General features: G+C 40.1%; 1 protein-coding gene across 2 annotated transcripts in view; it reads left to right on the top strand.

Annotated features, from left to right (window-relative positions):
- Nucleotides 1-17,289, top strand: part of BRWD1 (bromodomain and WD repeat domain containing 1) — a 120,915-nt gene that overhangs the window by 90,486 nt on the left and 13,140 nt on the right. For both annotated transcript variants that reach the window (XM_039228920.1, XM_039228911.1), the window contains exons 28-37: nucleotides 852-963; nucleotides 1,571-1,632; nucleotides 2,360-2,515; nucleotides 3,203-3,323; nucleotides 4,653-4,778; nucleotides 5,936-6,008; nucleotides 6,900-6,941; nucleotides 9,340-9,486; nucleotides 10,104-10,256; nucleotides 13,466-13,632. In XM_039228920.1, coding sequence (XP_039084851.1) covers nucleotides 852-963; nucleotides 1,571-1,632; nucleotides 2,360-2,515; nucleotides 3,203-3,323; nucleotides 4,653-4,778; nucleotides 5,936-6,008; nucleotides 6,900-6,941; nucleotides 9,340-9,486; nucleotides 10,104-10,256; nucleotides 13,466-13,632 — 1,159 coding nt within the window. The remainder of the gene's footprint in view (nucleotides 1-851; nucleotides 964-1,570; nucleotides 1,633-2,359; nucleotides 2,516-3,202; nucleotides 3,324-4,652; nucleotides 4,779-5,935; nucleotides 6,009-6,899; nucleotides 6,942-9,339; nucleotides 9,487-10,103; nucleotides 10,257-13,465; nucleotides 13,633-17,289) is intronic.

Below are 17,289 nucleotides of genomic sequence, written 5' to 3'. Positions count from 1 at the left end.
TGGCTTAGTCGGTTAAGCGTCTGACTTTCGCTTAGGTCATGATCTCGCGGTTCGTAGGTTCGAGCCCCGCGTCAGGCTCTGTGCTGACTGCCAGCTCAGAGCCTGGAGCCTGTTTCAGTCTGTGACTCCCTCTCTCTCTGACCCTCCCCTGCTCATGCTGTCTCTCTCTCTTTCCTAGGAAAAAAAAAAAAAAAAAAGTTAAAAAAAAAAAATTAAAATTCTGTTTTATGTGGAAATTTCATATAGGGACACCTTTAGAATAATTACGGATTAAATTCTAATACCTTTATATAATATGTTTTATTCAAGAAATACATATTTTAGAGGTATTCAGTATACTTACTAAGCAAGTATATATATACTAAGTATATATATATATATATATACAAGTATACTTGTGTGTGTGTGTGTATGTATATCTATATATATATATCTATATATCTATATATACATAGTGTGTATATATATATCACATATAGATATACATACACACTAAGCAAGTATATTTTGGTCATATACATTGTTACAGAAGATTGTTGAGTTTTGTTAAGCTTTGTTCTTTGTTCCGTGTTGAAAATGCAGTAGAACCTATCTTGGAGAAGTGTTTGGATCCACTAAACAACAGAATCCAGTCAGAATCATTTTAGTCTGTTGTACTGTGTGGTTATACACCTTCAGTAAATTGCTCAGTGTGACATTGTATCTTTTTACATTTATTTTATTGCTGAAGATTGCTGGGAAGTGAGGGAGGATGGCTAATTTTAAGACTAAAAGAGTAATTTCTTTTTTATCTATATCGTGGTATTTCATCAATTGAAAATGTATCACAGACACGTGGTCATCTTTTTTAGGTGACAGGTTCCGTTCTATCATTGATGACGCTTGGTGGTTTGGAACGGTGCTAAGTCAAGAGCCTTACCAGCCACAGTACCCGGATAGTCATTTCCAGTGCTACATCGTCAGGTCTGTATGCGGTTGGAAATGGATTCTCTACAGACATTCGCTCATTGTGGCGAGTGGCTTGATGGATAGTATGTTTCAGGTTAAAGACCACGATTTAGTCTGTCCCTGAGTCCTGTCCGTCTTCTGCGTGCAGTGTCTCTGGGCCGCCCCGGCTGCTTGCTGTTCACCGGAACCCCTGGGGGGCAGGTTCTGCTTGCTCCCCGCTCCTGTTTCTGTAGCCTCCAAATAGCCCCCTGCTTAGGCACACATGTTACGTCCTTTCCCCTCTTCAAGGAAATTTTTGCTGCTTTTCCATCGGCTATGGAATAAAGTCACATTCTGAAGCGTGGTGTTCAAAGCTTCACAGGGCCTTTGAGTGTTTTTCACCTACCCTGGGTATAAGCCACGCAGCATTTCTGACTTGTCTTTGAAACCACCATCCATTTTTAATGCTTTCTTTTTCACGTGGTACATCCTCCTAACAAACCTTACTGCTGCCATTTAAACTTGCATTGCTACAGCACGGTTTTCACATTTTCCTTTTGTTTACTCTTGCAGTGGACACCTAGGTATTAGCCACAAGTTGTTTTCATGAGCGGCTAACTGGACTTTGTTTGTTTCTTAATAGGTGGGACAATACTGAAATTGAAAAACTTAGCCCATGGGACATGGAACCAATTCCTGATAATGGTATATAAATTTTTTAAGTTTTAGCAGACTCATTTTTAAAAATATTTTTTAAACATTTATTTTTTTTGTTTTTTGAGAGGGAGGGGGAGGGACAAAGAGAGGGAGAGAATCCCAAGCAGGCTCCACGCTGTGAGCGCAGAGCCCAGTGTGAGGCTCAGACTCATGAACCATGAGATCTAGACCTGAGCCGAAATCAAGATTCAGATGTTTAACCGACTAAGCCACCCAGGCACCCCATTGTATATCATTTTTAAATAATGAAAATATTTTTATCTGTTTTCAGGAACTGTAAGGTTTACTAATAGTCAACAGAATTAATATGTATCTGGCTCATTAATTCTTACCATAGGCTTCCAGTTTGATGCTGACTGCATTTTAGTGGCCCACTGTCATTTCTTACATAACCCTGGCTAGTTGTTTTTTAGAATTTCTCTCTGTTTGGGCTGGTTTTGTATTCACTCATCATCCAGGGTTTGCATTTCTGGTGCTGGTGTTAGAGACGTGCTGTGTGGTCCTCAGTGCATTCTGTCAGGAGGCACATGGTGTCCACTTGTCCTGTTACTGGGGCTGTTAAGCTTCATCATGTGCTGAGCTGGTGTTGGCCCGGTTTCTCCACTATAAAGCAGCTGCTTTCTCCTTGATGGCGTCATGTTGAGGAGTTTTTGACAACTTAATTATACATTTGGTTGATTATTTTTCCTCTTGTTCTTCTTAATGGAATTTGTAGTTGATCCACCTGAAGAATTAGGAGCTAGTATTTCTGTCACTTCTGATGAGCTAGAGAAATTACTCTACAAACCACAAGATGGTGAATGGGGCCAGAAATCGAGAGATGAAGAATGTGAACGAATTATTAGTGGTATAGATCAACTTTTGAATCTTGGTAAGTTTTTAGCGTGGAACGCTTCATGTTCAAGTTTTCCTTTCCACAAAAGTATTTGTTTTTTAAATGTTTATTTTTGAGAGAGAGAGAGACACCTGAGACAGAATGTGAGCAGGGGAGGGGCAGAGAAAGAGGGAGAGACAGAATCTAAAATAGGTTCCAGGCTTTGAGCTTTCTGCACAGAGCCCGACGCAGGGCTTGAACTCACGAACTGCGAGATAATGAGCTGAGCTGACCAACTGACTGAGCCACCCAGGTGTCCCTCCACAGAAGTATTTTCAAATAGCAGCAAACTGTGGTGGCATTCTTCACTAAAATTTCTACTTGCTACTTTTTGTTTGGGCCTGCATTGTTCATATATATATATATATATTTTTTTTTAAATTTTATTTATTTCTAGGAGAGAGAGAGACAGCGTGAGCAGGGGAGGGTCAGAGAGAGAGGGAGTGACAGACTCTGAAACAGGCTCCAGGCTCTGAGCTGGCAGTCAGCGCAGAGCCCGACGCGGGGCCCGAATCCGCGAACCGCGAGATCATGACCTAAGCGAAAGTCGGACGCTTAACCGACTAAGCCACCCAGGCGCCCCGGGCCTGCATTGTTCAGTGTGGCTCTCTTTTTGAATAATTTGCAGAGAAATAATCTCTTAAGGGTAGTGAATTTATTAAAATTTTTTGTCTGCCTTCACAGACATAGCAGCAGCTTTCGCAGGGCCAGTTGATCTGTGTACATACCCGAAGTACTGTACTGTAGTAGCTTATCCAACTGATCTCTACACAATTCGAATGAGACTCGTTAATCGATTCTACAGGTTAGTAAAAACCTTTCAAAATAGTTTGAGAAGGCATTTGGTCATCCTGAGTGGAGTGAATGGAAGTCGTGGTTGATGGTGATAGTGGTGGAGTGGGGGCTGATTCACGTTATTTTCTGTTTCACTCTCTTTCATTATAGTGATCTTGTGGTCTTATGTGGTCAGGCACTGTTTGATGTTGGAGAGAAGTCGGATTAAAAAAAGAATCCATGTTCATTCATCACCCTTTAGGAGTCCATGTTTGTCATGAATTATGTTAAGTAGTTAGACAACATATTTATTTGCATGTTAGCAGCTTGATTTAAAAATAAAGTTGAATTTTAAAAATTGGCCTTTGAAAGATTGATACCCCAGAGTCATCAGCTTTTTATCTTTGGCTCCTGGAGCACTGATGAGTATAAAATTTCCTATTCTCAGTGATTAAAAAAATTTTTTTTCTTGTTTATTTTTGAGCAAGAGAGAGAGAGAGAATGTGAGTGGGGAATGGGCTGAGAGAGAGAGGGAGACATAGAATCTGAAACAGGCTCCAGGCTCTGAGCTGTCAGCACAGAGCCCGACTCGGGGCTCAAACTCCCGAACTGTGAGATCATGACCTGAGCCGAAGTCGGACGCTTAACTGACTGAGCCACCCAGACACCCCGATTCTCAGTGATGTTTTAAGTAATTGATAGTATTTTATTTATTAGAATTCATCTACTTTGAGAAATTACCATTTTAGAAAACTGACTTCTTATATTGGTGGTGTCTGTTTTGTCTCTTAGGATTAATGATATTTAACACCTTTTCTTCTTTGAGTCTCAGTAGCTTCGGTTGTGCCTCTAGACACTGAAAGGGAAGGTTGCTCTGTTGGTTTTCTGGATGTGATTGAGTGAACTGTTAAGATTTTTGCTCTTTAAATGTATTCTCTGTGGTTTAGCTTCCAATATAATTGTTTATAAGTATGATCAGGTTGATAGCATTAGAAGGTAGTTCATTGTAACTTTGCACTTAGGATGTAATATATTAATACATGCTGGCTTAATGAGCTGAGATTTTTTTTTTTTTTTTTTTAATGTTTTATTTATTTCTAGGAGAGAGAGAGACAGCGTGAGCAGGGGAGGGTCAGACAGAGAGGGAGTCACAGACTGAAACAGGCTCCAGGCTCTGAGCTGGCAGTCAGCACAGAGCCCGACGCGGGGCCCGAACCCACGAACCGCGAGATCATGACCTAAGCGAAAGTCGGACGCTTAACCGACTAAGCCACCCAGGCGCCCCTGAGATTTTTTTTTTTAACCTGGTTTCATTGTTTTCGTTTTCTGACTCCTAAATTGCCTACTTTTTATTTTGAAGGAGGCTATCTGCGTTAGTTTGGGAAGTCAGATACATAGAACATAATGCCAGGACATTTAATGAGCCTCAGAGTGTAATTGCAAGATCAGCTAAGAAGATAACTGACCAACTTTTAAAATTTATCAAGTAAGTTACCTCCTATTATAGATGTGGAAAGTGACTTTGCATACTTATACCTCTTGCAGCCATCCAGTTCTTAAGTTTTGTTCCCTGAATTATACCCTTTTAATATGCTATATTAAATTACTGTGCGTATTTATTGGAATTATACGTTCAGTAAGGGCATGAAAAAAGAATCCAATTTTTTCTGCTTTCTAAAACAGGAAATAATTTTATACTAAGAGTTGCCCTCTATATGCCCTTCACCTGGTTTCCCCTTAGGTTAACATTTTTCATGACCGTGGTGTCCTTTTGACCCACGAAGACATTGTCCTTGGTGTAATACTAATGGCTGCACATGCTTGCTTGCACTGGGAGATCAGTTGGGAAGAGGATGGAAAAGGGGGATCTGAGTTTTGACCTCATCTGTTCTAATGAACATCCTCTCTCACTTTGGACAAGTTGCCCAGCCTGTTTCCTTTAAAATTAATGAATTTTCTGTGTGATCTTCATGCCTTTTTACCATAGCCATAAAAATTGTGTGGAAGAATTCTGTGTTAGAGAAGATAATTTATAAACTGTGCCATCATTTTTGCTATGTGGCTACAAACTGGGAAGTAACTGGTTCCAGTCTCTCTTGCTTTGCTGGGTTGAATCCACCTCTTTCCTGGGTGACCTGGATTTATTTCTTCTTCCCAGAGCTTTGATTTTTTTCTACTTCTGGAAACTCACATGCCCATTTTCATCTTCTTCATGCCTAGATATTCCTACTTCAGCATTCTTTGTTCTGTGTGTACAGGGAAGTTAAGATCTAATTTGCTTTAATTTTTGTGTCTCCTCTATTTTATCTGCAATCTGTGTTCCTGGTACTCACTATATGACTATTCCTGGTGATGTGTAGGAAAACTCGTCTTCACATTCATCCAGTTGAGGCTATACATAGATTATTTCTGGATTACCAGCTTAATTTTTATACATACTTAGCTGGGGGACCAAAAACTTATATCAGTATTCTCAGATGGTCAGTTGTTTCCACAGAGGGTAGATTAAAAGGCTGACATTCCTCTGCTTGAAATTAGGTGTGCACACCTAGGGAGCTGTTTATATCTTAACCAGTTGTTTGAGTCTTTGACACCAGCAATGACATCTGCATACTCTTAAACCTGTGACAAATTGCTTTTTAGGAATCAAGACTGTACAAATATCTCAGAACTTTCTAACACTTCTGAAAATGATGAGCAAAATGCCGAGGATTTGGTATGACTGATGTTTGTCAATTTTATAATGATTTCTGTTCATTTCAAATGGTAACTTAAAAATATTGAGTGAAGTAGACAGATAACAATTCTTGCTATATTCCAAGGAACTAATGAAACTATTTTTGATAAAAATATATTTTTTAATTGCCTTCATGTTTAGTGAAGTAATTTGTTTTAACCAGTGATTGATACCAAATAAATAACATATGTCTAAATCAATAACGTAGTTGAGGAATATGTCCTCTACTTTTGCAATATCCGAGAGTTGGATTTAATTGTAAGTACAAGTAAATGAAATTGACTGTGCTCACAGTACTCACAAGTTCCTCACTTAAAGTGGTATCAAAGTTCAAGGCACATATCAGTAGTGTTGGGTAATTTCACTTCATACAGAATCGAGCAGGAAGTTGCAGGAGTTGCAGGAAGGATATTCTTTAAAAACTGTATAGTGTCAATTTCTACACAGGCTAATTTCTATTGGAATAAAAATGTGAATATTTCATATAGGGAATAAGAAAATGTGTAGAGTATGAAATTCAGAAACTGTAGGAGATGGTTTCTGGGGGTTTTATGGATAGAGAGAAAACACAAATTGAAGTTGCTTATGCATATCCTACTTAGGTCCTGCACAAAGCAACTTTTTATAGCTCTCTTTTGGAATTGATGCAAAATTCCAATTGATGTACGTTCCTAGGGAGTGTACAGGGTTATTAAGAATGGTTGGTTCATGGGTGTCTGGGAGCCAGAAAGGTCTGATTGGGTCTGCCTTTTGAGATTTTTGTAAACAAGTTAAATCCCTTGTAAGACCTAATGTCTTTGATATGCTTTTAGATTATTATATTTCAAATGAGAATGTTAACACTTAAGGTGCTCTGATTTTTATTCCTAGGACGATAGTGATCTTCCTAAAACATCATCTGGAAGAAGGAGAGTAAGTCAATCCGCCTGACCTTTGATGTTTACTTATTCTGTGTTTTGAAAGCAGCCTAAGAATTCAGGTGTTAACTCTGAAAAGTTGCATTGATCTGGGTATTGAGTATTAACAGAAATGGGAAATCACTTAAAGGTGCATAGTTAGGGAAGGTTTGGTGGAAGAGTTGGGACTTGAACCTCGTTCTCAGAGTGAGCTGGAGTGGGAGGAGGTCACGCAGAAAGTAAGGAGCTGTTAGGACCTGTGTCAGAAAGTAGGCATGTGTGTGGCATGTCGACAGGCTGGTGACAGAGCACTGGGCCCACTGGTGTAGGGACTGAGCGTTGCAGTGAGCAGGGCAGCTGTGTCTGGCTGTTATGTTGGGAGTGGATGTGATCTTGAAAATCAAGGATTTCATTTAAATTTAAGGGAGAGACTCAATTTCACAACCATAATAGATGAATAGATTTTGAAGGATAACAGGAAGGGGACTAAAGGAAGTGAGGAGTCTTGCAGGAACTAGAGAGTGCAAGGTGGGAGCCTTGTGTGCAGTGGGGAAGTGGGGAGGGGGCAGCCCTTGTAGGGGAATGTTCACTAGGATTTGGTGAATAAACCTTTTTTTAAAATGACAGTTGTTGGGTGGAAGGGGTTCAAGAGAGTGATATATGGATGTAACAAGTTTCCGACACTGGGTTTAGTTATAAATTTTAGATACTTAGTTTGAATTGTGGTGTCACTAGCAGCTCTGACGGTTCTGTAACACGTTAATTAAAGGAAAGGTAATTAAATTTTTTAAAATGTTTATTTCGAGAGATACACCGTGCTAGTGGGGGAGGGGCAGAGAGAGCGAGAATCCCAAGCAGGCTCCCCACTATCAGTGTGGAGCACAACATGGGGCTCAGTCTCACAAACCATGAATCATGACCTGAGCCAAAGTCAAGAATTGTACACTTAACCAGACTGAGCCACCAAGGCACCCCTAAAGGAAAGGTTATTCACTTAAAAATGCTTCACATTTAATTTTTATTTTATTTTTTTTAACGTTTAGTTTTGAGAGAGAACATGAGCAGGGGAGGGGCAGAGAGAAAGGGAGACAGAGGAGCTGAAGTGGGCTCTGTGCTGACAGCAGAGAGCCGATGTGGGGTTCAAACTCATGAACCATGAGATCACGACCTGAGCCAAAGTTACACTGTCAACTGACAGCCATCCAGGGGCCCCTAAAAATGCTTAACATTTAAAATTTTGTCTAAATGCTGTTTAAATGTAAGCTCTTTTTCATACTCCTTTTCCTAATATGTTTGCCCCCAAATAACCTTGAGAAGTTTAACTTGAGGTATTGTCATCTGATTGTCATTTTCATATAATTTCATTTTTTGTCCATGTAATTTCATTTCTAAACAGAATCCCAGGTGTTTAATATCTGTATAGTATTTGTTTGCTGTGGCCGCCATAGCAAATTACAAACCCAGGGACTTAAACAATAGAAAAAAAGACATGGTCTTCTAGGGCTGCAGATTAGAAGTTGGACACGGGTCTCACTGAGCTAAAATCAGGGTGGTGGCATGGCTGTGTTCATTTCTGGAAGCTCTAGGGTAGAACTCCTTTCCTTGTATCTTTTAGCTTCTAGAGGCTCTTGTCTTCTCATCCTTTATCTTCAAGCCAGCATCTTGAAATCTCAAAGTCTCTGGCTCTGACCCCTCTGCCTCACTCTTAAAAGGACTTTTGTGGGCACCTGGGTGTTCAGTCAGTTAAGCATCTGACTCTTGGTTTTGGCTTGGGTTGTGATCTCCTGGCTTTGTGGGTTCGAGCCCTGCCTCAGGCTCTGCGCTGACAGTGTGGAGCCTGCTTGGGATCCTCCCACCCTCCCTCTCTCTCTCTTTCTCTCTGTCTCCCCCTGTCTGCCCCTCCCCTACCCCGCTTGTGCTGTCCCTGTCTCTCAAAATAAATAAACTTAAAAAAAATTTTTTTTAAGAAAGAAATCACCTTTGTGATTACATTGGGCCCATCCTCGTGGTCCAGGACAGTGTTCCCATCTCAGGATCCATACTGGTGATCAGATCTAACATGTACAGTGTAGGTCATAAGTTCTTGAATTAGGATGCAGATATCTTTGGGGCCATTCTTGAGCTTACCACATTATCCAGTGTGATCCTTCACATTCTGTGAAAACATTTTCTAAACTTGGGAGATAAATGGTAGAATGAAAAAAAAAGTGGAAGAATGAAAACCGAATGTGACATTACGGGGTTTTACATCAAAGTAGATCTCTTCAAAGTAGATAGAAAATGAAACTAGCCACATTGTTATAGTACTTACGGCCACAGCTCACGTGCGTTTTTACCACCGTACTATACCATACCATAGTGTGGTGTGTCCAAGACGGAAAACACTTACAATAATACTGTGAATGTATTTTTAGGTCTGTGATTGGAGAAAAACGAGCATCAAAGCGACAAGCTATGTTGAAAATAACTGGAAGAAACAGTGTAAGGAACTAGTGAACTTAATTTTTCAGTGTGAAGATTCTGAACCATTTAGACAACCTGTTGATTTGGTTGAATATCCAGTAAGTTGCCATTGTTTGAATGTTTGGGCCTTCTTGTTTTGTATGGATTGGGGTGGAGGTATTTAAATTAAACTTTAACAAGTCAGATGTCTTAGGTGCATGTTAACTTGGTCTCTCACCACTAAGTCAGCTGCGGAAGAGTTGTATCACACAGTTGTTTTTGAATGTTTAGAGACATCCTTGTAACTTGGGCTAAGATGTAGTCACTGCTACCTCTCATTGGGAGGATCCTACCTGTTTGTTTATTCCCTTAGTAGGCTCAGCCCCAGGAAAACTGTAAATTGGATAAAAGCATCTGTATTCATTCCTCCAAATATGAGAATGGAATGACCTTTAAAAAAAAAAAAGATTACAAAGCACAAATTTACTGTAAAAGCCTGGGAATTACTTGAGAGTCTAAAGAAGGAAATGAAAACCATTTCATATCCTACCAGATCTGTCATTTTGGTATATTTCTTGTCTCTATGTCTCTTTTTTTAAAAAAAATTATGATTCTTAAGGTCCTTCCAACCTTTTTCTCTTCTCTAATTTTGAAATATTTTAGAGATCTGATGCACTTAACACTTCTAAAAGTAGGAACTGAATCTTTGAACTAATTAATTGTTTTTAAACCCTAGGACTACCGAGATATTATAGATACTCCGATGGATTTTGGAACAGTAAGGGAGACTTTAGAAGCAGGAAATTATGACAGCCCTTTGGAATTTTGCAAAGATATCCGGTTGATATTTAGCAATGCAAAAGCATATACACCAAACAAAAGATCAAAGGTAATTTTAAAAGTGGTTCTCAAGAAAAGAGTGCGTGGTCTGTGTTGATGGTCATCTTCCACTTGTTGGTAGGTGTTGGGAGATTAAGGGTGAGTGAGGAGGGCGACAACACTGGCCCGGCCAGAGCCCTGCCGCTGTGCGCTCAGCACAGTTTGTGCCCGCCTCTCCTCACATCCTGGAAACAAGTGGGAATCGGAGGCCGTGAGGCCGCCAGTGAGAAATGAACAAATTTGAACTTGATACATAGGATGGGAAAAGTCAGTTTCTATGCACGTAGGAATCTTGAAGAGCAGATCAGAAGTTTACTGATAGAGTCTGGAAGGTGATTAAAAGTAAGGAAAGGAAGATCTGAAGTGGGAGTAGGACTCCTAAGGGCACAGTAATATTTCCAACCCAAAGACACCTGAGCCTTCTGATTATTGGAGAACACGGGTAGTGAGTACACCCCTCAAGTGATGTTAGAGTGTTAAATGTTGGATAACTTCACAACTTGTCGAAGCACAATGAATAGACAAAAAGTGTACATAGTTTCTCAGTGAATTCTCACAAATCTCACAAACTTGTAGCCAGTATGCTGGTAGTTTAACAAATAGCAGTGATTTGAGAAGACTTTAAAAAAGTAAAGTACTTGCTTAATATTATAGCACTTTGTCTCTGATCAGCAACTATCACTGCTAATAAGTAACCATTTTTCCCTGATTTCACTTTCTATATTATTCATCGCCAGACTCCTCTGTGGTATTATTTCTCAATCTGAGAACTCTTTCCTTGGATTCAGTGTGCAGATTTCACATCATCTTAAATCAGTTTAGCATCAAGTCCAACGTTTTTCCAAGTTGGTTCTGTTGTCAGTATTCACTTTTATTGAGACTTTCTTTCCAGAGACCAAGTAAATTTCATTCATGCCTTCCTCTCCTTTATTTAAAATATTAATTGAGGATACACCATAAATTGAATAATTTATTGGATTTTTCTATATTATCAGAAATGCAAAATTGTGGTTAAATATATGTAACATAAGGCTTTATTATTTTAACCATTTTTAAGAGTATGATTCATTAGCATTAATTATATTCACAGTATTCAATGATCACTGCTTTTTCTAAAACTCTTTCATCACCCCAACCATGAAGGAGTAACTCTACATTCACTCCCCCCTTACTCCTTGGTAAATGTCTCATCTATTTTGTCTGGATGCACTTGCCTATTCTAGATATTTTATATAAATCAAATCATATAGCATTTGCCATTTTTTGTCTGGCTTCTTTCATGTCTGGCTCCAGTCACTTAGCAGAATGTTTGAAATGTTCGTCTGTGGGGCGCCTGGGTGGCTCAGTCGGTTAAGCGTCCCACTGCGGCTCAGGTCATGTTCTCACGGTTCGTGGGTTCAAGCCCCGCGTTGGGCTCTGTGCTGACAGCTCAGAGCCTGGAGCCTGCTTCAGAGTCTGTGACTCCCTCTCTCTCTGACCCTCCCTTGCTCACACACTCTCTGTCAGAAATAAATAAAACATTAGAAAAAAAAAAAGGAAACATTCGTCCATGTTGTAGCATGCATGAGAACTTTATTCCTTTTTATGCCTGAATAATATTCCATTGCATGCATATGTCATTTTATTTATCCGTTCACTTCTTGATGGACAGGTGAATTGTTTCTATTCTTTAGCTGTTAGGAGTAATGGTGCCATGAACAGGGCCTGTACCATCTGCAAACAACAATAGTTTCACTTCTAGCTTAATAATCTGAGTGATCTTTCTTTTTTCTTTTTGTCTAATTGTTCTGACTAGAATTTAAAGTACAGTATTGAATAGCAGTGGTGAAAGCAGACAACCTTGTCTCATTCCTGATCGCAAGGAGAAAGATTTTCAGTATTTCACCATTGTGTATGATGTTAACTGTGGGGTTTTTTCATACATGCTTTGTTTTCCTTTTGAGTAGCCAATAACTTTAGTGCCCATTTTTGTTACATGTTGTTCAACTCAAGTGTATTACTGAATTTTATATAAAACCTAATGAGAAGACAGATAATATGAAAGTGATTCTTAAGCGAATCAGACTTCAGACTTAATGTGATTAAGAAAATCACTTGTTAAAACTGGTGACTTACGTTAGAATTCAGATTCGAAGGACAGGAGTAAGGTATACACAAAATACTGCAAATAGTTACCAAAGATCGTTTCAGATGAAGTGGGGTTTTGTTTGAATTTCACATGTATATGCAATACATATATGTGTGTGTATATATATTTATAGAGTATATAAGAAATTGCTGTATCTCACACACAAAAAAATATGTTTTTTAAATGTTTAGTTTGAGAGAGAGAATCCCAAGCAGGCCCCTCACTGTCCATGCAGAGCTGGATGTGGGGCTCAAGTTCACGAATGGGAGATCCCGACCTGAGCTGAAACCAGGAGTCAGATGCTTAACCGACTGAGCCCCCCCACCCCCAGGCGTCCCCCACACACTTTGTTCTAAAGCTTCTCTAGTGTTAGAGTCTCTCCACCCCCTGCCTGGTGCGCCGGAGTGATTGAACATTAGACTTTGATACTTCTTTTTAGGAATGATTGTGAATGATTAAAAACTACTTCCTGTAAATACATAGCTGTGCCAAAGGTATTTATCAGAGGACTGAATAGCATGTTGCTATTCTTTGATATTATTATCAAAACTGTTAAAACACCGTCTCATATCTATTACAATTCTAGGACCTGTTTTCTTCTGTGGCAAGATAGGCTTTGGCCTGTAATCCATGCTTGGATCTACGTGGCCTTACAGGCAGTCAGATTGCAAGTTGGAAACTGGGGTGAAGGTGCCTTTGTCCACTTGCCCCAAGGACACACTGCTCTCTTGCTGCCTAAGTAGCAACCCTAAAAGTAGCCAACTTCACATCTAACTTTAGGAGAAGGGGATAGCTTTTGGATTTGTATATGTAAATGTGAAAATGGGAGCAGCCAGTTGACAACCATTGACCTATAGACTATACTAAGTCCTGGATTCTAGATGATTGATTTTTAATACTTTCCATCTGAGTGGTATGTGTTTGGTACTGCCCGTTTCTTACAGATGTCATTGGAGGAAGGGCGGGAGGGATGAAATAAGTAACAACTAATGTCTATAACAGTGATATAATAGTTTGCAATTATAATCTTTTTTGTGAAAGCATTTTACAAGATATTTTGTGGTTCTAGTTTTACTTTCATATCCTTGCAGATTTACAGTATGACCTTGAGATTGTCTGCCTTATTTGAAGAAAAAATGAAGAAAATCTCCTCTGATTTTAAAATTGGTCAAAAATTCAATGAAAAACTTCGAAGAAGCCAGAGGTTCAAGCGACGGCAAAATTGTAACCGTGTCAGTCAGGCTAACAAAAATAGCAGGTGAATTGTTTATTTCAGGCTTGTATGCAATTATAAAAACTTGAGGTTGTGGTATTTCTTTAATTTTATTATTCTACAATGATTAGGAGTACAGTATATTCCAAAAGTGTATTTTTTTTTTTTTATGGCTTGAAAGCACTGTGTACATATAGAGCTATTGTATAATTTGTAATTATGTAAATTTTTTTAGGCATTTAAGGAAAACTATAGATTTTACTAAGGATTAAAGTATCATTTATGGGACGCCTGGGTGGCTTAGTCGGTTAAGTGTCCGACTTTCGCTTAGGTCATGATCTCGCGGTTCGTGGGTTCGAGCCCCGCGTCGGGCTCTGTGCTGACTGCCAGCTCAGAGCCTGGAGCCTGTTTCAGTCTGTGACTCCCTCTCTCTCTGACCCTCCCCTGCTCATGCTGTCTCTCTCTCTCCTAGAAATAAATAAAACATTAAAAAAAATAAATAAAAAAATAAAAAGTTTTATTAAAAAAACATCTCACTAATTTATAAAGACCTATAAAGTGGGCCAGTTTAAAGGTGCAAATTCAGTAAAGCACTTCATACATGGACATTGCTGTCATGGAAGTCTAAGTAATCTTTGNCAGCTCAGAGCCTGGAGCCTGTTTCAGTCTGTGACTCCCTCTCTCTCTGACCCTCCCCTGCTCACGCTGTCTCTTTCTCTCTCTCTCTCTCTCCTAGAAATACATAAAAAACATTTAAAAAATTAAAAAAAAAAAAATAAAGTATCATTTATGTTTTACGTAAGATCTCCTTTTTATAATACAGAGAGTAAGGTGATTACTTTGGGTGTTGAGCATTTGATTGTGTAAGAGAAATAGCGATTAGATGTGGTGTACCCTATTGTTTCTGAGGGTTAGTTATAAAGAAGACATAAATAATGCAGGGCTTTTTCTCGGCAGGAATTTAATACTAGTTTATATTCTGTCATCTCTGTGTAGGCTGTGTTACTGTCTGGTTTCCAGGTCTCTCCGAGGTTGCAGTGTGAAAGCAGAGCTGGTCCTGTGACGTCGGCGTCCAGGCTGGCCTTGAACGTGTGCCGCACCCGTGATGGGTGTCTTCATGCGTGTTGTGGGGATCACGCTCTGCATCTCCGTTCAGAGCCATCTCCTTCAGATCAATACCATTTAAATCTCCTAAGTTCTCCTTTAGTTCCTTCCTTTTTGTACTCTTGTTGTCAGATTGTATCTGTGTATGTTTTATCTAGTTTTTTTTCAGATTGGTTAAGGAAAGAATAAAAACATCACTGACATTGTTATTCATAATTGCCCACGTAAATTCCCTTTCCCAGTGGGTCTGATTTCTTTGTGTGGGTTTGAGTTATTTCAGCCGGAGGTCCTTTCGTGTTCCTTGTAAGGCAGATGTGCTAGCCGTTAATTCTGACCATTTTTCTTCGGACTAATCGTGCTGGACATAGAATTCTTAGTTGACAGTGTTGTCGTTTTTCCTCCCAGCACCTCTCCCACTGCCTGCTGGCCTCCATCATTCCCGACAAGAAGTCCGCGCTCAGTGCTGGAGGTTCCCTCCCTCGTCCACCTGGAATGGCTTTTCTCTTGCTGCTCCCGCAGCTCTGTCTGCATTTTGCAGCTGACTTTGATGTGTGGAGGGATTTTCCCAGCTTTGTAGAGGACTGTTGTTCATCAAATCTGTGTGGTTTCCAGCCATTACTCCATTTTTTTCTGCTCCTTTCCTCTCATCTCTGGGCTGCCATTATACATATGTAGGTGTGATGGATGGTCTCCCACAGGCCTCCGAGGCTCTCCTCATTTCTTCCCCTTCTCTTTTTTTTCTTCAGATGGGATAATACTTACTGACCTACCAAGTTCACTGATTCTTATACCAGCTCACATCTGCTGTTGGGCCCATCTTGTGAATGTTTATGTCAGTTACTGTGCTTTCCAACTCCAGATCGCTGGTTTGGGTTTTGTAATTTCTATATCTTTATTGATATTTTCTGTCATCATGCTTCCCTTTAATTCCATAAACATGATTTTATTTGGTTCTTCAAATGTGTTGATAGTAGTTGACTTAAATATCTTTAGCTCAGTCTCTGGGTCCTTTCAGGGACAGTTTCTGTTGACTGCATGTCTGCCTGTGTAATGGGCAGGCTTCCTTGTACTGTTCTGTTGGAAACGGGGCATACTTAATAATAGGGTTTTCTTGTTGCTGTTTGTTAGCATGTTGTAGAAACACTGGACTGACTCTCCCCTCCCTCTGTGATGGCGCTTGTTGCTGGTTTTGTTTAAGTTTCCTTAAACCAGCTCTGTAGTCTGTCTTCCTTGCAGTGTTAAGCCACTGGAATTTTTTTATTTTTAAACTTTTTAAAAACTTTTTTATTTGAGAGACAGAAAATCTTAAGCAGGTTCCACACTCATTGTGGAGCCCGACACAGTGCTCCATCCTAAGACCCTGGGATCGTGACCTGAACTGAAATCAGTTGCCGGATGCTCAACCAACTGAGCCACTCAGGTGCCCCTTAAAAATTAAAAAGAAAGAAAGAAAGAGAAAGAAAAATTGGGGGGGCCTATTTTCCTGGGTGCCTTCCCTGACTTAGCAGAGCTCAGTGGTCAGGGTATGTGCTTACACACTTCAGGTAAGCCCTCCACTCTTTTCTGAAGGAGGCCTTTGTGTGAAATGAGGCAGACTTCACTTTCTGCTTACATTTTTCAGGCATGAGAGTCTCAAGGCCAGCGAGGGACTCTCAAGGTCAGCCAGGGACGACTAAGATAACAGGGTTCTCCCCACCCTTTCTTGAGTGTTTGTGGGACTTTCACATCCCCAGGAAGATTTTGGAGCTTTTCAGACTCCTGTGACTGTCTCATTCTGTAGCTCTTCTGTTTTTGTGGCTGAACTCTGTTGCTCTGACCAGTTGCACAGGCTCGGGCTCCTTTGCAGTTGGCCTGGCTGGATTGCCGCCGGTGAGTTTGGTGCTGTTTGGTGAAGCTCCCGAGTCAGGCCAGCGCCCTCTGCCTCCTCATCCTGGTCCTGAAAGCCGTGACACAGAACTGGGGTGTTTGTGTACCTGGGAGGAGCCGCACGGTAAAATGCCAAAACTCCAGTAAAGGTTTTTTCTTAGATTCAGAAAGTTTTTTAGAATAGGCTTTCATTCATTAGTGCCTTTGATTGCTTTTCAGAGTTGAGAAATTGTTTTGGATGATTTTGGCAGTTTTTATCTTTGCTTTTTGGGTGAGAGGATTTGCCAAAGTGCTCCTCGAGCATCCCTGCCCCTGTGCTCAGGACGGCAGAGCCACACTGACCTGCTCAGGTGTGCTCCTTAGCTGCAGGTAAATGAGTTGGGCCCATTCAGCCGCTTTGCAGCCCGTAACTGGGGGACGTGCATTACAAGGTACTATGTGGGTCCCTCCCCTTTTTATCAACTTAGAATTTTGAAATAATTTCAGAAATACAGAGACCTTGACGAATAATGCAAAGAACTCCTTTATACTTTTTACCTGGATTCAGCAGTTTTTCATAGTAGGCCGCATTTGCTTTACTGTTGTTTTATCGTTTTGTTGTGTTTTTCTTCTGAATCATTCAGAAGAATATATCTGACACCTTGCTCCTTTAATCCTAAGTATTTGATGTGGGTTTGTTAAAAATAAAGTTCTAGTCACATCTTACTGTATTTCTACAGTTGACCCAATAAT

The sequence above is a fragment of the Hyaena hyaena genome, unplaced genomic scaffold (genome assembly GCF_003009895.1).
Source record: "Hyaena hyaena isolate Hyena2069 unplaced genomic scaffold, ASM300989v1 scaffold_2, whole genome shotgun sequence".
In the NCBI taxonomy this organism is placed as follows: Eukaryota; Metazoa; Chordata; class Mammalia; order Carnivora; family Hyaenidae; genus Hyaena; species Hyaena hyaena.
The sequence above is the reverse complement of the archived record's forward strand: the minus strand, read 5'-3'. Positions and strand labels throughout refer to the sequence as shown.